The sequence below is a fragment of the Hyaloscypha bicolor genome (genome assembly GCF_002865645.1).
Source record: "Hyaloscypha bicolor E unplaced genomic scaffold K444scaffold_182, whole genome shotgun sequence".
Lineage (NCBI taxonomy): Eukaryota > Fungi > Ascomycota > Leotiomycetes > Helotiales > Hyaloscyphaceae > Hyaloscypha > Hyaloscypha bicolor.
The window spans coordinates 4,379,564-4,403,155 of NW_020194684.1; the positions used below are offsets into that span (position 1 = coordinate 4,379,564).

General features: G+C 31.9%; 2 protein-coding genes across 2 annotated transcripts; one reads left to right on the plus strand and one right to left on the minus strand.

The window, feature by feature from the left end:
- Positions 1-2,454: 2,454 nt before the first annotated feature.
- K444DRAFT_543984 (uncharacterized protein) lies at positions 2,455-7,560 on the plus strand (the record flags this gene model as incomplete). Its single annotated transcript, XM_024876013.1, has 5 exons — positions 2,455-3,076; positions 3,129-3,612; positions 3,673-5,629; positions 5,678-6,071; positions 6,119-7,560. The coding sequence occupies 5 exons, from the start codon at positions 2,455-2,457 to the stop codon at positions 7,558-7,560; spliced, it is 4,899 nt and encodes a 1,632-aa protein (XP_024728640.1).
- A 569-nt stretch (positions 7,561-8,129) lies between these two features.
- K444DRAFT_620823 (uncharacterized protein) lies at positions 8,130-8,838 on the minus strand. The gene is made up of 6 exons (XM_024881785.1): positions 8,668-8,838; positions 8,582-8,588; positions 8,403-8,503; positions 8,284-8,354; positions 8,213-8,236; positions 8,130-8,164 (listed from the first exon to the last, which is right to left on the minus strand). The coding sequence occupies exons 1-6, from the start codon at positions 8,691-8,693 to the stop codon at positions 8,139-8,141; spliced, it is 255 nt and encodes an 84-aa protein (XP_024728641.1). The 5' UTR covers positions 8,694-8,838; the 3' UTR covers positions 8,130-8,138.
- Between the last annotated feature and the right edge of the window lie 14,754 nt (positions 8,839-23,592).

A 23,592-nucleotide genomic window follows, 5' to 3' on the forward strand; every position in this document is an offset into this window, starting at 1 on the left:
GAACTAAAGTAAAGCGGAAGGAGCGAGGAGGGTAAAGAGGTCAAGCGTGGATTTGGTGTTCCCGCACAGGCCTCCGCGTGACAGTGTATGAATCTACGGATTATAACTCAGTGTTATGTAAGAGTGTTATGTAGATTATAACTCAGTGTTATGTAGAAGTGTTATGTAGACGAGTAGCTAGAATTACTCGAGTAATTGCAAGGTCAATTAGCCACACCCTGGCTCGCAAGCTCGCTTGCTGTGGCGTCAAATAGTACTGGTACGAAAGTTTTGGTGTTCCTCACGTGATCCGCTCTTTTCAGGGTGCACTGCGAGCCAACCGCTTAGGGGTAGTCTGAACGTAGGACAACATAGCAGAGGACGCAGTGTTAATGTAGGCAAGTCCACGCAGGGAAATCCTTAAAACGTGACCAGTGGCCCGGTCACGTGAAGATAGGATGTTTTATCGCCTCAGCCGTGCACTAGCGCCGGACTGAACTTCATTTTGCCCGACCTCAACCAACTTGCGGTATTCGAAGCGCGGTATAACAAACGGCTTGACAATGCACACAAGTCGCACACCATTCAGTCTCCTGCCGCGAATCCGGGCACGTTCAACTGAGCAGGTTCGTTCCTCTTGTTTTGACGGACAGATCTGAGGGCGAAAGTGAACTCACTTGCCACTTTCACTCCGAGCAGCTTCGACGATGACAATAGTGCGCTAGAACCTTAGAAAAATTTCCTTAACGCTCTAGCGCAATGAGACGGAACGTCTTCCTCCTCTCAGTTTCGTCGCACATATGTAGATTCTCCACGTTAGAGGCCATTTGTCAGTTCTCTCGCGGACGGTGGGGCAATTCGTGACGATTCGGCGTACTTCTCTTCGAGACAGACCCGAGCCAGTTGTTCCTATATATGCCAAGGCTAGAAATCGAGGGCTCATGGTGAGGCTTCTTCAGGTCCCATCGGGCGAAGAGCAACGCGGTTGCGAGGAAAAGCTTGCATTCGGAGGCAGCTTGCATCTCATGGTTCCACACTATCCATCCCCAAGCCGCCTGTTAATACTCAACTCCGCATGACACTAAATCGCGGCTTTTACAGACATCAAACCATGCATATTTATGGTTGTGCCATTGCAAGCTTCGTGTGCGTCCCAAAGAATCATCGAATATAATCAACCACGAAGCCCAAGGACAATCGCCGTCCAACTTATCAATGAGTTCTCAAGGGGACAGTCCCTTTCATCTTGGCGTGACGAAGTGGTTGGAAAGAATGCTTGTGAAAACGACAAAGACGACTTTCTGTGGCCCGCGGCAGTCTGACTTCAAACTTGGGGCCTTGATTGACTTCAATTCCTAAGAGCGAGAAATTCGAGATAGGAGGGCATTTTGGGGGAGCCGACGAAATGTTGGAATATTGCGGGATCTCACTCCCGCGCTCGTCGCCCAGTCAGGGATTAGAGGGCTTGTAAAGGACAATACATTCAATTCCGAATCCCGCCCACAACACAGCTCTGGGGGGGAGGGGGCCTGGGCCCCAAGTCACGAGACCTGAGGAGAAGGTATGGGCTGTCAGTGGTCAGTCAGTAGTAGGAGCTCGCCTGGTATGAATGCCGTGGCAAGAACTTCGGCGAATGAGCGATGGACGTGAGAGATGAACACCGTGTGTTGTGGGCCTCCTACGAGGCATGAGGGACTGTACGAAGCGAGGTGATGTTGTGTGAAAAAGCCGAGTGGTGTTTGCACCTGTCCAGGGCCCGGTAGGCCGCCGTGGCCGCCTTTCCTTTATTAGCGCCTCATATCACAAAAGACCTGAGGTAACCTCCAAACCATACCTTAGCTTTCTCCCGAACACATCCCATCCCATTCCATCCCCTCAAACTGCCTTCCCCGCCGCCCAACTCTGCGGCCTCCTCTTGGGCAGGCGTTTGTCTCCCCACCCTTCTGCACCCGACTCTCGACACAGTCTGGCTCGACTCACATCTCGTCCGAGTACTGAAACGGTGGAATCTATAGCCTCGTCTCTCGTCTCACCGGGTATCATTGGCCAACTCAAAACGAGCAATTCGAAGCATCTCGGCGCGCCTGCCCTCGGAAATTCCCCACCCACCACTTCCCCATCGTCTCCGTTCATTATTTCACTCTGATGGGTCAAAGCTGTGCTTGCCAATCGTTCGACAGCCTCGTACAACAGCGCTTCTCGCCCAGTTATCTGCGAGAAGCGCTTCCATTCCATCCCCATCCGTAGCGGCGCCGTGGGACCTCTGCTTGCAACGCAGTCGCCATGACCAAAGATGCCTCTGGTCGTCCGAGTGCTGCGGCCTCAACCGCCAGCCCCTCATCGCATGAGGATGGCGACGAGAATGCCGCGCAGGAATCGATGTCCTCCGGCGAAGCTCCTGGTGTCATTCCCCACCCCCCTTCCGCTGTTTTCGAATCGGCCGGGTTAGCAGACACGACCACGCCCAAGTCAAACATGCGCGCAGCAGAATCACAACCCATGACGGCATCTAATTCTACCTCTTCGAATCTATCCGACAAAGAAACCGCCCCTAGCGGCACAGGTGCTGTGGTTCCTTACGGTACCCGGTCGCGCAATAGGACGGGCACATCTCGACCAAACTACGCTGAGGATAAGGAAATCGATGCAGAATTTGAGGCTCCATATTCCAAAGATGCAAACATGCGGAAAGCCGCACGGGTAGGCGACGCTGGCCATGCTGTTGACACTGCGAGACCGACAAACCTGGTTCGAAAAAATCCAGTGCCGGAGACAGAGCATACTCCCACGATACAAAGTCATTATAAGGAGCCAATTCCAGGGACTTCTACCTTCTCTGCCAATCCCGCTGCGACCGGCTCTTCCCATTATTCCAAAAAGCGGAAGGCAACAAGTCAACCAACCACGTTTCAACCACAGCCGCAAGCTCCAGCACAAAACCTTGCCACGCCTCAAGCCGTGACTCGCAGGGCCAGTATGGCTGCTCAAGTTGTTGCTGGCTTCCGAGACTCGAATATGCTGAGCTTTGAAGGTTGTGCTGGACGCCTGAGCGGGAAGAGACTTGTAGCCGACGATGGCACCGTTCTAGAGGTCAACGGTTTGTTACTCCTGGGATTTTTGTGAGTTTGTAAACGCTGACGATATTGTAGATCACGTATATCTTGTCTGCGAGCCTCCTGGTGAGCCATACTATCTTGGACGAATTATGGAATTTCTCCACGTTTCCAATGATAGCAGCCAGCCTATTGATGCCCTACGACTCAACTGGTACTATCGCCCTAAAGACATTGGCCGCAAAGTCAATGATACACGCCAAGTATTTGCTTCCATGCACTCTGATATTAGTCCACTTACAGCCCTTCGTGGAAAGTGTCAGATCAAGCACAAGAGTGAAGTAGACAAATTGGACGAATTGAGAAAAACGAAAGACTGCTTTTGGTACGAGAAGCTGTATGATCGTTACATCCATCGATTCTACGATGTTATTCCAACCAGTCAGGTTATCAATGTCCCCGTTGAAGTTAAAAAGGTCCTTGATGAGAGATGGAAGTACATCGTCGTCGAGCCAGGACGAGGGAAGGAGTTGACAAGTGCTGTCAAGTCCTGCAAGAGGTGTAATAAATATTGTGCGAGGTTTGTCCCCCCCTCGACATCTATACCTTTGAGTTCTCGCGCCAGCTAATGCTGTCAAAGCAATGACTCTGTAGACTGCGCTGTATGCCAGAGCACGTACCACATGAGCTGTGTTAATCCACCACTGTTGAAGAAGCCATCCCGTGGTTTTGCTTGGGCATGTGGGCCTTGTAGCAAAGCTCAGGAGAAAAAGCTCGAGGCCCGAAACACCCCAAATGTCACGGATCCGACCATGTATGCGGAAGAGGAAGAGTATGTTGATGAAGAGGGAAACTCTCCTGAAAATGTTGGTGATGCTTTCGACACTGGCCGAACCAGTCCTACGATCTCGAGCGAAACAGATATGTCTTTTCATCCAGGCACAGCTGAACAAATTCATCAAGCAAGCTTGTGGCTGTTTCGATACCTCGGCATCCACTGCAAAGTTGAAGATGCCTTAGACTATGATGATAGAATATACCCCAGGGCAAGTTCTCGGTTGGGCCCACGGCATCAAGCCAACGTCCCCCTTTGGCCCGGGAGGCCAGTTGAGTATATCAAGCCCGCGGAAATCAAAAGAAAGTACATGAAAGGCGGTGGTCACAAAAAGGTAGCACAACTGTCGAAGGATACAATTGCTGCTTTGGAAGCGGAGAAGATTGCGCGAGAGAAGCGTCCGAAGTGGGTGATGGATGAACCCCTCGGCTACGTCCATAGAGGGGAAGACTACGATAACGACGACCCAAACAACACCGCGAGGCTGCTGTACAACCTTCCGGAAGCGGACCAAATTCCGATGAAGAATGGCGATACTGATTCGTCCGAATTCGTTGAGGAAGCTGCCCGGGAGCAACTGGTTTATGATTACATTGGTCGAGCCGCGAAACTGGCGAGGCCGCTAGGTTTGCCCGATTTGTCTACCAATCTCTTAGATGTTGCCCTTCAAGTTCTGCTCTCGAATGGTTATGATGCGGAAAAATCACTAGATGAATTGTCTAAAGCAGACAAAAGGATCTTCAAGGAACCCGATCTAAGTGGCCCGGAGGTCAAGAAATTCGAGGACGGCGTTGCAAAATACGGATCTGAATGGCACAGCATCAAAAAGCACGTCAAAACCGTCAGCCCTGCAAACATTGTTCGCTTTTACTATACCTGGAAAAAGACCGAACGTGGGAAGCAGGTGTGGGGTAATTATTCTGGGCGAAAGGGTAAGAAAGAAGCGAAGAGAGCAGAAGCATCTGCAGGCAAACTGCAAGACGACGTCGCTGACGAGTATGATGACTCGGCCTTTGATAACGATAAAGCATTTGAGAAGAAGAGAGGCTTTCAGTGCAAATTCTGCAGCACGAGAAACTCAAGGCAGTGGCGACGAGCGCCAAATACCCCCGCTGGAACCATGATACCAGAAAACCCGGCTGCCAAAACAACGGGCAAAGATAAAGGTCCTCAGTTGATGGTAGCGCTGTGCCGAAGATGCGCAGAACTTTGGCGCCGTTACGCAATCCAATGGGAAGATATCGATGAAGTTGCCAAGAAAGTTGCGCAAGCCGGAGGCCGAGCATGGAAGAGAAAGATTGACGAGGAACTTCTCAAAGAGCTTGTCGCTGCCAATGACATTGTGGACATCACAGCAAATCTTGCACCGACTGCACTTGTATCTGCAGATGGAAGCCCCGCGCCGCTCCCTAATCTAGCTACAGGAGCCGAACCGCCCAAAAAGAAGATCAAGAGCTCATTCGACAGAGATTCCGCGGATCCCGCAGTGGACTCAGGGGGTGTTACCACTTCTGGACAGAAAAAGAAGGCGGTGTCCGAAAAACCTGCCGGGCCGCCACCTGCACCAGAACTACCTAAACCAAAGATGCTGCCATGTGCGATATGTGGAGAAATGGATCCTATGGGCGATCAACACTTGTCATGCAAAGAGTGTCGGATGACTGTACATCGAAATTGCTACGGAGTCGTAGGTGAAAGCCGAAGTCCTAGCAAGTGGGTGTGCGACATGTGCTTCAACGATAAGAATCCGCAGGTTTCAATAGTAAGCAAGTCTTTCGGCACTCTCAACTCAATACTGATATACATCCAGCAATACAAATGCATCCTCTGCCCTGTTGAACACACGGAACATGATTTTGTCGAGCCGCCAAAAGTCTCCCATAAAAAGAAGACAGAGAAGGAGCGCGAGCGTGATCGAATTGACCGCGAAGCTGCTCAAAAAGTGGCAGACTTCTACCGTAAGAAGCAAGAAGAGATGAACAAACCCGTCAATCCTCGAGAGCCGTTGAAACGGACAGCTAATAATAATTGGGTCCATGTCACTTGCGCGGTTTTTACGCCGGAGGTTAAATTTGGCAACGCGAAAGCCCTGGAGCCGTCAGAAGGCATCCCTTCGATTGCCTCTGCTAGGTACGACGAGGTCTGCAAAGTATGCAAACAGAAAAACGGAGCCTGCGTCGGTTGTCATTCGTGTAAAGCTCCAGGTAAGCATTGCTCCTCAAGTTGCTCGGGTACATGCTCATATTTCCAGTTCACGTTGCGTGTGCACACCAAGCCGGGTATATCCTCGGCTTCGACATTGCGCCTGTGAAAGGATCTCGCCGAGACCAATTTAGTATTGTCAATATTGATGGGGAGGTTGGCACCATGACCGCCGCGATTTGGTGCAAGGAACATGTGCCAACGAAAACAATTGTGCATCGGATGCATGACATTGTTGATGCTTCTTCGGGGCTCAATGCATTGCAGCTCTATGTCCAGAACTTCAAGCAGGCCGACCTCACCTTGACTGGGACCGTTCGAAAAGCAACCCTGGTCAATCAATCTACCAAGGTTAACCCTGTGGTAGTTCCCACTCCAGCGAATCGCCGGACTTCAACGACATCAGGCGTTAACGGAAACGTCACTGGGCGAGGTTCAATCTCTCACATCAAAGTCGAGGAAGGGGGCGGCGAATCATCATCAGTAACAAAAGCTGATCGCGAGAAGATTTGCGTCACATGTCAAGTTGGGGTCAGCCCAAAGTGGTGGCCATTCCCTCAAGATATCCCGGATCAACCCACGACCAGTTCATCTAACGATATTACGATCACCAATGGTGACCATCATACAAATGAGCTGCCACTAACGAATGGCCATGATAATCAACATTCCACCGATGAGGTTGGTGGGGGCCATGCGGCACTTGCAGCTGCTGCGTTGACCCAAAATGGCAATGCCCTCGAACCTGTTACGGGACCAACCGAGTTGCAGTGTCATAAATGTCACTGGAAGAAGATTCGAAAGGAGCCAACACCGCCTCCGCCAGCACCTCCTCGGGAGTCCCCTCCGCTAGCCGTCAGAGTACCTCCTGCGCCAATCAACATCCCCGCCCCGGATCCGGAAATGGTTCAACAACTCCCGAGCCCTTTCGCCTGGCCACCTCCCCAGGCATACCCGACGAACGGATACAATTGGTCCAGGCGATCGCCCGCACCTCAAGGTGGAATGGTTCACCAACTCAATGGTGCCCACTCTCCACGTATCAGTGGTGGTGTTTCTCAGCAGATGAACGGACAGTCTCAAATGCGGCAGCCCGTCCAGGGTTTGCCACATTCCCCGCACCAGAATAGCCACTTCGCTCAAGTCCCAAACGGCTATCCACCTTCGCCTCATCGAGGTATTGGTTCCTCAGCCATCCATCTTCAAAATGGAACCTCTGGGTCGTATGTATCTACTCGGCCGCCACCTCAGAACTTGGCCAATGGAGGTCCGCCGCCGCGGGCCCCCGAGCATCCCCTTTCTCATTCAAATACACCTATGCATCCTCGCACATCATTTGGGCCATCCCAGGGGAGTCCTCCGGTGCTACGTGATTCTCGCCCGCCCAGCCGTGACGTTGGGAACTCTCATGGTACAGGACCTCGACCACCTGACGGTCGAGTCAATGGAGGAGCTAGTGCAAGCCCATCCTTACGCAATCTGCTATCCTAGGGGTTTTTAAATGTATTGTATTCAAATATTAGCTTTGCTGGTCCCCATTTATTCTGGGCCGCGGGTTGGGCTAGGCTCCCGCTGCTTCGCGAGGGGAGCTTCAAGCGTGGCGTTCGGAGACAGTGAATGTATGTGTAGATCATCCGGTCATTGAAGGCGCAAGGCAATAGTGTTCCATGGGTAGGAAATGCATAGAAGTCTAAAATTCTTACTCACTCGCTTCTGTCAACCTTGTGTCTTTCCACGCGAAATCGATTGATACCCATGCCCTGTGCTGAAGGTTAATTTGACGTTTCGAATTTGAGCACCAGGATCATATCATACCAATATACCGACCCTGAGTAACATGGAAGACAGCAAATGCTTATAAAGGACCGGTTTAGGGGGGTCGAAAGATCGTCCGGTAGAAAATCATAATGAATCTGATGAAAGCATAAAACAGGTGTCTCCCAACCTACACGCCTGGATACCTCCAAGGCTCTTATGCCTGACACCTTGACTCTGCAGATTTCTCGTCCCCGCATCAGCACGGTGAAACTGTTCCTGGCCAAAGTCCGTGGTTCTTTCCTGGAACAACTTCAAAGCCTCTGCAACGGTGACTTTCCTGTCGACAATGAGGACGGTGATTGAAGAGTAGGTGGTAGACCCTCACCTCGCAATGCAGGCTTGTGAGTGCCTAGACCGTCGATTAGACAGGGCTGAGGCATGTTAATCACATGTTACCTAAAAATCCCCAGGCAATAAGTTCACCACCAATTCGAATGGCTGCGCTTGGTAGCAGGACAATGGTTCTCCTGGCACAAGTCAGTCGTCTGTTCGAACAGAGACAGGGTGTTTCACACTCTTTTCGAGGAACATCAATCCTCGACAGAACAAGAGCAATATCCGCTTGGCTTTCCACAGTCGACCACTCTAGCCTTTCCGAAACCGAGAGCAGATTGGGCTACGAAATGGGGGGATTAGCAATTGCTACATGAAGATTATCTCCGGAGTTGGTCGGGAATAGGAGAATAATTCCCACCCAGCACCTACACTTGTGGTCAGTGGCTCTGACCTGAATAAAAAATTTAAGTAGGGCTCCGTGTAATCCTTGACAAGTCCCCTTACCCGAATAATATCAAGTACTTTCTCATGCAAATTTCCAGTTAGCACGACTCCTGGAGTTTGGCGGTGACCTGAAAAGCTTTTTTTCTATTTCCGCTGCCCGTTTGAGAACGCCAATGATCTGCTCTTCATATTTCGACTCGTTTTTTGTTGCCCCGCCTCTTTCCAATGAAGAATACAGCCAGAGCTCAGTCTCGGGACCTCGTGAAAAGTTGTTACGTCGTGGATGATGAAGGTCACGTTAGCGTAACATGACGTAAGCAATACCTTAGAAGTAGCGCTCCCCTTACATAGCAATTGATCATCTTTCACACTTCACTTAACTTACTCCTCTTATATAATAAGTGGTAGTAATCGTCGGATTCGTATATATTACGATATGACCTGGGAATCTCTTTATTTTGGTAGCATTTCCGCCCATAATTCAATAACCCTAAAAGATACAAGCCATACTTAATAACGAGTTTAATCTTTCTATATAACTTTATTAACCTCGCTTATTAATTTAATTAATTTCGAGCGACCGGCTATTAATTTGCAGAGAGAATACAAATTATTAATAATATTATTAATTACCTGGTCTTATAATATCTTATTATAGTCTCGAATATAATATAAAATAATTACTATAGCTAATTAACCTTAATTAATAAACTCATATCTATATAATAGCTTTCTTATCTAGTTCTACCAAGTATATAGGCTATTAATAGATTCATATTTAATATTACTATTAAGAAATTAGCTTTTTTTATAAATAAATACTTCTTATTATAGAATAATAAAATAACTAAACCTAGAAGAAATATTAAAAATAATAATTACTATACTAAAACTAGTATAAAATCTTAACTAAATAGCTACTAATCTTTTAAATTAAATAGTAATAGAACTAAAGAGATTTCTAGAATAAATAATAATAGTAATAATATAATTAGTATAATTCTAATATAAGAATATTTTCTTTTTTTAAAAATAGCTATTAAAATAATTATACTTATTATATAAATATTAGATAAATATAATAAATACTAGAAATACTAGTTATTTAATAATAGGAACTAAAGCTTTAATAATTATTATATTATAAATAATAAAGGTTATATTAGTATAATATAATATAAGTAATACCTTAGAAGTAATACTTTCCTTAAATAGTAATTAATTATTTTTTATATTTTACTTAACTTATTTCTCTTATATAATAAGTAGTAATAATTATTAAATTTATATATATTATAATATAATCTAGGAACTTCTTTATTTTAGTAGTATTTCTATTTATAATTTAATAATTCTAAAAAATATAAGCTATATTTAATAATGAATTTAACTTTTTTATAAGACTTTATTAATCTCGCTTATTAATTTAATTAGTTTTAAATAACCGGCTATTAATTTATAGAGAAAATACAAACTATTAATAATATTATTAATTATCTAGTTTTATAATATCTTATTATAGTCTCGAATATAATATAAAATAATTATTATAGCTAGTTGGCCTCGGTTAATAAACTCATAATTATATAATAACCTTCTTATCTAGTTTTATTAAGTATATAGGCTATTAATAGATTTATATTTAATATTATTATTAAGAAATTTGCCTTTCTTATAAATAAATACTTCCTATTATAAAATAAAGATATAGCTAAAACCAGAAGAAGTATTAAAAATTATTATTATTATACTAAAACTAGTATAGAAACTTAATTAAATAGCTACTAACTTTCTAAACCAAATAGTAATAAGACTAAAAAGATTTCTAGAATAAATAATAATAGTAGTAATATAGCTAGTATAGTTCTAATATAAAAGTATTTTCTTTTCCCAGAAATAGCTACTAAAATAGCTATATTTATTATATAAATATTAGATAAATATAATAAATACTAGAAATATTAGTTATTTAATAGTAATAGAACTAGAGTAAATAATAGAAGTAATAAAGAAAGCAATAGTTTTAATAATAGGAATTAGAGCTTTAGTAATAGATATAATATAATTAATATAAGCAGAATTTTTTTAAGATAAAATCCAAAAGATATTAGTTTTTTTAAATCTAATAATTCTATAAATATAAAAGATTACAAATATTAAAAAAAGACTATAATCTAGAGAAATATATATCTTTTTATTAATGTTTTTTAATTTAATATATAAGAAAAATATAAAAATATTATATATATAAACTTATATATTTACTTATATAAAATAGCTTAAAGATAATATATAAAGAAATTTAAGGAAATAATAAAACTTGTCTTTTAATTTATATTAGAGGAAGTTATTTTATAAGTAAAGTATTTAATAAATTACTTTAAAGACTCTATATTTAAAGTAATAAAAAAACTCTAAAATAAAAAAAATATTATAAAAGATATAAAGAAAGATTATAATATTCGCGGATATATAATAATAATTATAAGATATATAAAAGCCGCAGAAATAAAAATAAATAAACTATACTAATAGCTTTTTTATATATATAATAATTTTAATCTAAAGTAATAATTATATATTTTTACTTTAGATAAGAAAATATTAGTATTAGAATAGCTTAAGAACTTAGCTAATAAGTAGAAAGTATAGTAAGATATAATTATAATAAGACGTTTTTATAATACCTTAACTTAACTAGTCTTATATTTTAATACTAGAGATATAAATCCCAGATATTCGTAAAATAGTAATTATTAGAGTACTACTTCCGGATTTCGCTCTTACTAATCCCGGCTATAGTAATAGCCATACTAGTTTTAATAAAGAAATAGTATTAATTATAAATAAAATATAAGACTTCTTCTATTACTAAAACCCAGATATTTTCTTATTATAATATATAAAGAAAATAAAAAGAATAAGACTTGCTTTAAAAAAGAATACTTTAAATAAGAATATAATAAGTAATAGTTTTATTAATATTATTAAAATAAGAAAACTAATCTAATATCTAATTATATTAATATATTAGAAGATTATAAAAATAAATATAAAAAGAAGTTAGAAAATAATAAATATATTATTATAAAGAAGTTTATTTTTCTAGACTTTCTAGTAAATAATATATAATTTTTATAAAACAAGTTCTATTTAGCTATTTCTAATAATATTAAGTCTTATATTTATAAAAAGTATAATAATATTTTCTTATTCTATTTCTAGATATTTAAATATATTTATATTAATACTAATACTAATACTATAATAACTTCTGAACTTATAGAACCCGTTATAATAAAGATTATTAAAGTAATTTCTTATAAAGTCAAATATAAAACAAATAAGGTTTCTTATATATATAATTCGGATCCGGAAAGCTAATAAAATTAACTTATATTAATACGAGATATATATGCCTTATTATAGGCCAGAAATAGCTAGAAAATTATAAAGAAATTTCCTATAATATTTTCTAATCTATATTTTTTAAAGAAATTCCAAATAAAATTATATTTATAAAATAAGTAATTTTTCTTATATATATATTTAATATAATAAGTAGCCAGAAATACTTTAGTAAGATCTTTATTATAATATAAGTTATAAAATAATTAGAACCGGGCCTATTTCTTAGTAATAAGTTCCTTTAATAAATATTCTTAATTATTAATTACTAGAATTCTATAATTATTATAAAGATATATAATAATCTAGTTATAAATATTATAGTTTTCTATTATATTTCTAAGATAATATATTATATTCTTATAGCCAGAAAAGTTATTATTTCCCTAAAATTAAAAGTAATAGTTCTAGTCTAGTATATACTAGTTCCGGAAAATAAAATATACTTCTTTTAAGAAAGCTATATAGGTATAAAGAATATAATTCTGAATTATACTAACTTTATTAATATTATTAATAATACGAATATTATAAAAATAATCTTAATAAATATAAACCTGAACTAATTAATAAATATTAAAGACTAAGTATTTTTTAAAGCCCTAAATAACTAAGAGAAAACAGATCTAGTAATTCTATAAGAAACTAATATAAATTTAGAAAAACTTTAATATAATAAATAATATAAGTTTAGTATTAATAAGCCCTAGAATATACTAGAAATTATATATATTTATAATAAAAATATATAAATAATATATATCTTATATAATATTATTACTAAATTCCGAGAATATTAAACTAATAAGAACTTAATTAATATACTAGAAGAGAATTAGATAAGAATTTCCCTTATTAAAAACTAGTAGAATAAAAAAATTATATTAAAAAAGTTTTCCTTAAATTAGAAATATAAGAAAATTATTAATAATATCTTTAATAAATTATATTAATAAGATTAAATAAAATGAATTTATAAACCGACTTCTTTTATCTTACTAGTATTTATAGTTATAAAGAAATATCCTATTATTAATCTTTATATTATAAATAAATTAGCTATTTTAGATATATATTTACTATTATTATAATTAGACTTAATTAAAGTATTATAAGAAAATAAAAGAATCTTTATTATTAATAGCTCCTAATTCTTTTACTAATTTCTTATTATAAGAAAATATTAAGATTATTTTATAATTATTAGCTATTACGGCTTGAAATACTTAAAGATTATACTTATAGGTTTCTAAAACTCTATCTAATATATTTAATAATTTATAAATAAATAGCTATATAACTATATAACTATATTAGCTTTACTAGGAACTTTATTAATAATAATATTATTTTCTCAAATATAATAAAATAATATTTCTAATATCTTTATATTATTCTCGAGCTATTTACTAAACTATAATTATTCTTATTAGTAAAAAAGTTCTTTATAAAATACTCGTTTATAAAATTATTAGGCTATCTAGTAAATATATTTGAAATAGTAATAATATAGAAATAAGTTTTAGTATTTAAGGAAATTATTTTTCTTATTATATTATAAGTCCTGAAATAATATATTAGAATAATTAAATAATTATAAATATATTTTCTAAGTTATATTTATATAATTAAACTAATATAGAAATAAAAAACTCAATTACTAGAAGCTAAATAGAAAATCAATATTATAAAAGGAAAATAAAAAGGCTACTATATTAGAACAAAATATGAGCCTATAATTCAGGAGCTTATAGTATTTAAAAAGCTATAAAGTATATTTATAGTTTTTAGATTCCTAATTTATTTCTCGCCTAATAAAGTTCTTTTATCTAATTCGAATATATTATAGAAATAAGAGTTCTTTATTATAGCTTTTTATTTAATACCCGGATTAGTACTAGTAAATATTATTAAGAAGCTATTAATATTATATATTTAGCTAATTCTTTTTATAAGTAAGATATTAAATATAATAAAGAAATAATATTATATAACGGAATTAGAAATTATATATTTAATATAAACTTATTATAAAATCTAATCTATAATCTAATCTAGTATAAATCTAGTAATTGTTTTTACTAATTATAGGACTATAAGAGAAATTTATAATTAAATAAGCTTAAATACTTCTAATATAATAAAAGCTAATATAAAATTAATTTATATTTTAGTATATCTTAATTAGTTTAATTTAGATATTTATTATTACTCGGAATACTTAAATATTATATTATATATATTATTATATCTTAATATTACTAAGAAAACTAATATTTCAAATAATAATAAGCTTAAATATATTATATTTACTACTAAAATAGTAATTAACCCGGAATTTAAATAAAGGCTTATTACTAGTTTCTAAAAGAATTCGAAATTTATAAGAGCCTTAGAAATACTAGATATAAAGAAAAATAATATATTAGAAGAATTATTAAAAGTTAATACTTTTTTTTTTAAATAAAAGAAGGCCTTTTTTATTATATTATTAATAACTAATTCCGACTTTATATATCTAAAGAAATAATAAAAGATATCTTATATCTGGCCTATAATAAGTTCTATTTTAATATAAAATAAATCTTATATAAGCTAGATAAGTTCTATATTTTATAATTAATAAAATACTTTAAAAATTATATTATATATTATTTAGCTTATTTCTTTAATAAAATATTAAGATAATATTTCTATAAAGAACTATAGCTAATTTAAATATCTCTAATTCTATATTATATTATAATAATAGATTTTATTCTAGTACTTCCTATTATTTTAGTTATTAGTTCTTAGAAAATTAATAATTTTAATATCTTTAATTATATAATAATATAATTATATAAAGCTAATAAGAAAATATTATTAATACTAGAAAATAATAAATATAAAATAAAGAAATAAGCTACTATTTCTATAATAATATAGTTATTTTATAACTAGGGAATTCCTAAAAGCTTAATATTAGACTATAATAGAAAATTTATCTCTAATTTCTAGAAACATACTTTTATAATATTAAATATAAAACTAGTTATATTAATTACTTAGTATTTCTAAATAAATAAAGCCTTGAAATAAAAGAATTAGACTATTAAAATTAGCTTTTAATATTAGATTATAATATATCTATTTCTAGAATAATTAAGCTTTATAATCCCGTTCTAAACCGGGCTAAATAATATATATATAATAGCTATTTAGATATTTATAAATTAGTTTATTAAGGGCTTTAAACTAGTAATAAATCTAATATTACTTATAGCTAAGATCTAATAGGAACTACCCGAGATTATTTATAAGCTATATTAATAAGATACTAAGATTACTATTAATTTTATAAATAATATAGCCAGGAAATATTATAATATAAAATATAAGCTAATTATAATAAATATTAGTAACTAGGTATTCTTAAGACTTTATTAAGAATATTATCTTTCTAGTAACCTAAATAGGAAATTATTAGAATAAAGAATAAGACTATTTTATATTCTTTATTAAATAGGAAAGCTTATATATAAATTAGAATTACTAATTAGCTAGAAAATTTATCTTATTATCTTAGTAATATATTTATAACTAATACTAAAAGGCCTTAACTTATTTAGTAAAGAACTTATTAAGAGCATATAACTTATAGAAAGTATTAAGGGAAATAATAAAGACTAAAAAAGCTAAGAGCTAGAATATATAATTAATAAAAGATATATTTATTATAATAATAAGAAGAATCTAAAATATCTTATTAAATACCTGAATTAGAGTAATAAATATAACTAGTAATTTCCTATTAAGTTACTAGAAAATATAAAAGAACTAGTATAGAAATATGAAACTAGACTAGTAATAAAGCTAGTTTCTTATTATTATAATTATTTTAGAAAATAATAATAATAATAAAACATGTATTATTATTAAATATTAACTTTTTTATAATTATTATATAATATTCTTATTCTTATTACGAGATAACTAGATCTAATTTAGTAATTTATTATAACTTCTTATAAAAACGAGGCTATTTATATATTTAATTTTTAATATTTATTAACTTATCTTATATATTATAACTTATAAGTATATTTTAATACTTTTTTCTTTTATTATTAAACTAGAATTCTACATAATTCTAAATAATAATATAGTTATATTCTAATTATAAATATAAGTAATAACCTAGTTATTATATAAAATTCACTAATTCTAGTTAAGCTCTTATTATTAGTATTATATTATTATATTAATAATAAGTTAAAGTCCGGTTTTATATCTAAATTAGTAAATATTAAAAAGTACTTTAGCCTTTATAATAATTCTATTAAGTATATTTCCCTCGAAAAATATTATAAACTAAATACTAATATAAAGACCTAACTTAACTAAATCTATAAATACTTATATATTTCTACTATAATAAATACTTCTACTATAATAAATACTTCTACTATAATAAATACTCTTACTATAATAAATACTCTTACTATAATAAATACTCTTACTATAATAAATACTCTTACTATAATAAATACTCTTACTATAATAAATCTAGTACTAGTACTTATATATAATATTCTTATAATGAGATTAAATAAATATAAGAAAAGTAGTTATATTAATATTAAATAACTAAACTTTAAGAAGCAGGAATTAGGCTAATTCCTAAAGGCTAGAATTAAGATTAATAATAAACTATTTTAGAAAATAAAGCAGATTACTTAATAAATCCTTAATATAAATATATAACTCGCTATTTATATAAAAAAGATATTTCGAGTTAGCCAGAATATATTATTTATTTATAATATATTAGCTAATAATATAATAGAAAATAGAGAATATAGTAATAATATTAAGGAAATTATTTATAAAGTTCGAAAAACTTATTATAATACTATTATTAATAGTATTATATCTCTTTTTATAAAAAGAAACGAATTCTTTTCTTTATATAAATCCTTATTTATTTAGCTTAGTATTAATAATAAGACTATTATTAAGGTATATAATTAGGCTTTATATAAATTTATACTTAAATAAAATAATGAAATTTTAGTAAAGTAATAAGATATAATTATAAAAAACTAATAAGTTATATTATATTATTAGAATATAATTAAAGTTATATTATATTATTAGAATATAATTAAAGTTATATTATATTATTAGAATATAATTAAAGTTATATTATATTATTTTCTATTAATTTCTAATAAGTTATATTATTCTTTTTTAATTCCTAAAGAAAGTAATAATAATTATAATAATAATAAGAATATTCTAGCTAAGAAGTAATTATCTAATTAATAAGCCTAATATAGTACTATTATTAAGGATATAAAATAAGAGACTATTAAGGATATAAAGCAAAAAACTATTAAGGTAATTAAGAATATAAAAGTTATTATTTCAAAATATAAATATTTTAAAGTATTACTAGGATATATTAAAATAATAAAGAGCAAATTTAAAAATAAAACTATAAAGAAAATATATAATATTTCCCCGGGCTTTATATTAATATAAGAGGGCTTATTTATAGAGAATTCGAGAAAGAAAAAATAAATATATATATATTTTACTAAATTATTTTAATTTTCTTTTTAGGAAACTATTATAATATCTTTATATTTATATTCCTATATTATATATATATTATATAAAACTTTTTCTAGTTTTTAGTAATTAGAATATATTAGTAATTTATAACCTTATATTCCTAGTCTTTAATAATTAGATAAATATATTTATAATATCTAGTTATATTTCTAGTTTTTAGTAATCTTAGAAATATAATTATATAATATTTATAATAGCTAAACTCTAGTTTTAAATAATTAGAAAAATAGTAGAACTCGTTATAATAATTCTTTTTATTTAATTAGCTATTTTTTTTTATATTTATTTTTTATTTTTTTATAATAAGAATATTACTAGTATTTTTAGTAATAATAATTATTATATTATAGATAATAAAGGTTATATTAGTATAATATAATATAAGTAATATCTTAGAAATAGTACTTTCTTTAAGTAATAATTAATTATCTTTTATATTTTATTTAACTCATTTCTCTTATATAATAAAAACTAGAAGAAATATTAAAAATAATAATTACTATACTTTTTTTTTTCTTTTTTTTTCCTTTTTTTTCCTTTTAACGTGCTTTATTAGTTTAGAACTATATAGCACGGCTAGCTAAGCTAGCGTGAGTCTCAGTAGCTTATATGCAGGCCCAAATTCCAATATAGGTAGTAAATAGTTAGGGACATACCCCTAAAATAAAAACTTAAGGAAATAAAGAAAAAATGAATATAAATTGCAATTTCTCCCCTACTCCCTATTTCTCTTTTCCCTTTTTCCCTATTCCCCTTCTCCTATTTCCTCCCCTATTTCCTCCCCAATTTCCTCCCTTATTTCCACTTCTTCCACTTCTTCCACTTCTTCTACTTCTTCCACTTCCACGCTTCGCTCAATATGCCATTTTCTTATACATATACTAGTTTCTTTTAAGAATACTAGTATATTTAATATCCCAATTTCCGTGTGTAATAGTAGTCGTAGATTAAAAGTACTAGCTTCTAAGCTCCCTTTGAATAGACTAAATAGTCTGAGTCATTCCTCCCTATATAGCGTGCAGTATAAAAGGAGGTGCTTTGCATTCTCAGTCTTTCCGCATTTGCATTTGTTATTAGATATTATATTTAGCCTATATAAATAGGACTTTAAATATCCGTGGCCTAGCTTTAGCTGGAAGAAGGCACTAGCTAGGGGCCTAAAAGTTCCTAAAGGTAGGTTTATCTTTCTGGATACTTTTCACGGATATATATTACTATATGCTTCTAGCTAGGTTTTTGGTTTAGTATAAGATTCTAAAAGTAGTCTATACTCTAGTTTCTTAACTTTATTAATTTCAACCCCTAGGAAAGCAAAGGAGGTTTTCACTAATTCAGGTTCTAATATAGGAGAAGTAGTGCCTAGCTTAGCTAGTTCGTCTGCTTCTTCGTTCCCTATTATATCTATATGCCCTGGAACCCAGATTAGTTCTATATTAGCTCCTTTAGCTTTAAGGGCCTTAGTAGCTAGTATAGCTCTAATCTATTAACTTTGTCCTGGCTTATTAGAAGGAGTTTTTAATCTTAGTAAACCAGCTTAGTTATCTATAAAGATATTAAAAAGCTCCCCTCTCTTTGCTTTACTACTAGCGTACTCAATAGCCCTAGTAACGCCTTCTAGTTCTCTATTATAGACTATAGCACTAGCTCCTATATTCTGGCTTTCTCTATATTTAGCTATGACCGAAATATAAGGAGTTTCGTGACTATAAACTACGAGCCCTAGGCCTACTCCAAGTCCTTTTTCAGTTTGAGATCTATCTATATATATAGATAGTATGGAGCTATTATTATATAGAGTCTTTAGATAGAAGTTATATAATATAGTAGTCTCTTCCTTTAGCTCTTTTAATATAGTAATTTTATAAGGCACTTCTCTGTCCTAAGGGGCAAAATAAAAGTATCTTATAGTCTCTAGGTCTTTAGGGTCTATTAGATTACTAATAGAGTCTACTATAGTTTCTACTTGAGACTTTTTGGCCATGCGATTTCGCTTTAGATCAGTATTTAGACTATAAATAGAGTCTATATCAGATTTTACTAGTTCTAAATTACGGGATCTTTGGAAGAACTTCTCGAACTCTAGTCTAATAGGGTGTTTTAGACTTAGTTTAAGGATACGGAAGGCATATTAACATCGACTATGGTTTAGCCTTATAATAGGTAGAACTAAAGCTAATTCGATCTCCATAGGAATAATAGAAGCAGTTTTGAATACTCCTAGGGTTTTCCTTAGGGCTAGGTTTTAAATCGCCTATAAAGGCCGAATTTGAGCTTTGCTTTTAGTCTTCCACTATAGTATAGAACCATAGTCTATTATACTAGTAATACAGGCTAAATATAGCTATCTAATTGCAAAAGGGGATAAGCCACGTAATATATTCGTAAGTCTCTATACCCTATAAAAGGCTTGTTTTGCTTTAGAAGCCCTATAGGCTATATATTTCTTAAATCTGAGATTTTCATCGAAATAGATCCCTAGCCATTTGACTACTTTACTAGGGGAAACTAGTTCCCCATTAGGTAGTTTTAGACTAGGCTTATTTTTGGAATTATTAAAATAAATAAGCTCTGTTTTATCTATATTAAAGCTAATAGCATTCTTTTTCCCTAAATCGACTATATCCTTTACTTCTCTTTCTAGAGTCTTAATATTTTTCTTTAGACTTTTAGAAGCAGTAGTAAGGGATATATCGTCTAAATAGGATCTGAATTTGATATTTGCTGACTTAAATAAGTCTCGGATATAGATAAGAAATAATATAGGGGATATAGGGCTACCTTGTGAAATGCCAGTAAGTATAGACTAATTACTATACTAAAACTAGTATAAAGTCTTAACTAAATAATTACTAATCTTTTAAATTAAATAATAATAATAATAATATAGTTAGTATAGTTCTAATATAAGAATATTTTCTTTTTTTAAAAAATAATTACTAAAATAATTATACTTATTATATAAATATTAGATAAATATTAGATAAATATAATAAATACTAGAAATACTAGTTATTTAATAATAATAAAACTAGAGCAAATAATAAAAATAGTAAAGAAAGTAATAGTTTTAATAATAGAAACTAAAGCTTTAATAATAAATATAATATAATTAATATAAATAAAGTTTCCTTAAAATAAAATTTAGAAAATATTGGCTTTTTCGAATTTAATAATTCTATAAATATAGAAAATTATAAGTATTAAGAAAAAGTAATAATTTAAAGAAATATATATCTTTTTATTAATATTTTTTAATTTAATATATAAGAAGAATATAAAAGTATTATATATATAAACTTATATATTTATTTATATAAAATAGCTTAGGAATAATATATAAAGAAAATTAAAGAAATTATAAAGCTTATATTTCGATTTATATTAGAAGAAGTTAATTTATAAGTAAAATACTTAATAAATATTATGGGTATAATATTTAGAACTTAGAAAGTAAGATAAAAGATTTCTTATAAAAATAATTTAAAGCTAAGAAAAAGAAAACTAGAATATAAAAGGCTATAAAAAAGTATATATATTTCTCTAATAAAGTAGCTATATTATATATATTTAGAAAATATCTAATATCTAGTAAAATATTTCAAATACTAGATATCTGGAAATTATAATATTACTTTTTTCTTTAGAATAAACTTATTTCCGAACTTTATAAAAGCTATTAATTTATCTAATTTCGTATTATTTTTCTTTCTAAAATAAACTAGTATTTTAAATATAAATATTATATATAAAAGATTAAGGCCTTTATTATATAACTTAGAAGAATTTATTATTATTTCTATATAATTCTAGATAAGTATTATTTTTTATATAATTTAGCTAATATTATAGGTTTTATAAAAATCTTAGTATATTAATATTATTATTATAAAAATTCTATAAAATTAGAGAACTATTATTTAGTACTAAAACTAAATATTATACTAGATTCTTATTCTAGCTAACTTACTAAATTCTATATTTTAGCTTATTTCTTATTAGCTTAACTATAATAACTTACTTAATATTATATTTCTATTTATTATTTTCTAGTATTAATAAAAGTAGTTTCGGGTTTATTTAATCTAATAAAGAATTCTAGAAGTCTTTTTATAGCTTCTTTATATAAAAAACTAGATATATATTTATAGTTTCTAGTAGTTTTAGAAGAAATAAGTAATTATATTATTCTAGAATTTCAAATAGGCCTTTTATTTAGTTTCTTAGCTTTTAGTTCAGATAATCGGATTTCTAGTACTTTATAATAACTTATATTTTATTCCTGACTTTAAAATTAATTAGATAATAGTATTTATTAGCTTATATTATATATTATTCTTATACTTGCTTTATATAGCCTTAAATAAATTACTATAATTTATATAATTAATTTACTAATATCTTAGCTTTATTTCTATTTAATTTCTTTTTAAATATATTAGCTTTAATAAGAAAGTTCTAGTTTAGAGAAATATAAGGCTTATAGCTCTTTTTAGTTATAAATAGGAACTAGCTAATAGTTTTATACTAAAAGAAGACTTATTAATAATTAATTATAGTAACTTATTTATTTTAGTTATTCTAATAATAATTAGTATATAAATATAATCTCTAATTAAAATACTAATAAATAATCTCTATTTATTTAAAAGTAATTAGCTATTAAAAGCTTAAGCTTTATACTAATTCTTATATAAAATTCGCTCTAAAAATCAGTTATAAATTAGAATTCCTAATCTAATATAATTATTTCAAAAATATTTATTTAATATATTATATAAAATAAAAACAGGAATACTAGCTATTTAACTATAATTATATCTTATATAGGAATTATAATTAGGTATTTAGATAAGTAATTTATAAATATAGTAATTATATTATAGCTTGATTTATTTTCTAAATAGTTCTTAAAGTTTATAATAATATATTACTAGAAGTAATTAGAAACTAAAAGGAAATAAAATAAATTAGGCTTCTTATTTCTAGATATATATAATTTCTTATAAATATAGTAATTATTATAGTATTAATTAATATTCTTGCTTATAAATAGCTAGTAATATTATTTCTTTAATAATTAATAAAGCTTTATATATTTAGGATATTTAGAAAAAGATTTATTATATTACGAGTATAAGATCTAGGGCCTAAAAGGCGTGATTAGACTATCTTTATTTCGATAATTCAAAGCTAAAGAGAAAAGAGGATCTCGAAGGAGCCTCGGATCTAAATAATTGCAAGCTATATACGGGCCTATATTACTAGCTTAAGCTCGGGATTATGTATAATAATCAGGTAACTACAGATACTTTATTTAGATACCAGATATCTCTCTCAGATACCAGATACCTCTCTAGCTCTAGTCTAACCCCTACTAGTACCGTATATTATAATAACTATAATATTACTCCCTCTCTCGAAGTAAGCTTATTCCCGAGCTTCGAAAGTTTCTATTAAATTTCCAAGTTATAGGTTATATATTAAAGGCCAGGGCCTTTTATATATAACTTCAAAGGATTTCCGTTCATATTATATAGTTCTGGCATACACGACTTTTTTCCGGTTTTTTTTACTCCCCTTACTTTCACACCCACACTTCACCCACCTTCAGAACTCACTCAATACACCTCAGCCCTTTGGCCCCAGGCTCTAGAACCTACTATAAGTAGAGCTAGAACAGGCTAAATGGCCCCCCCTGACCCCCCGGGCTCTAGCCCCCCTCTCATCGACTTTCAAGAGCTCGGAGAGCTTCCAGAGGGCCCTAGCGAGGAACTAGAGCTACCCACTAGCTCCCCACTAGCCCGGTTTAGCCAGGGAGCTCAATTCGCATTCGATTTAGCTATAAATCCTATCTCTTCAGACGAACTCGCAGCCCCTTTTCCTCAGCCTAATTCAGCTAGTGCGGCTCGACTAAGCCGCCTCCAGAACAGGCTAAAGCGTGGCCCTAGCGCGAGCGAT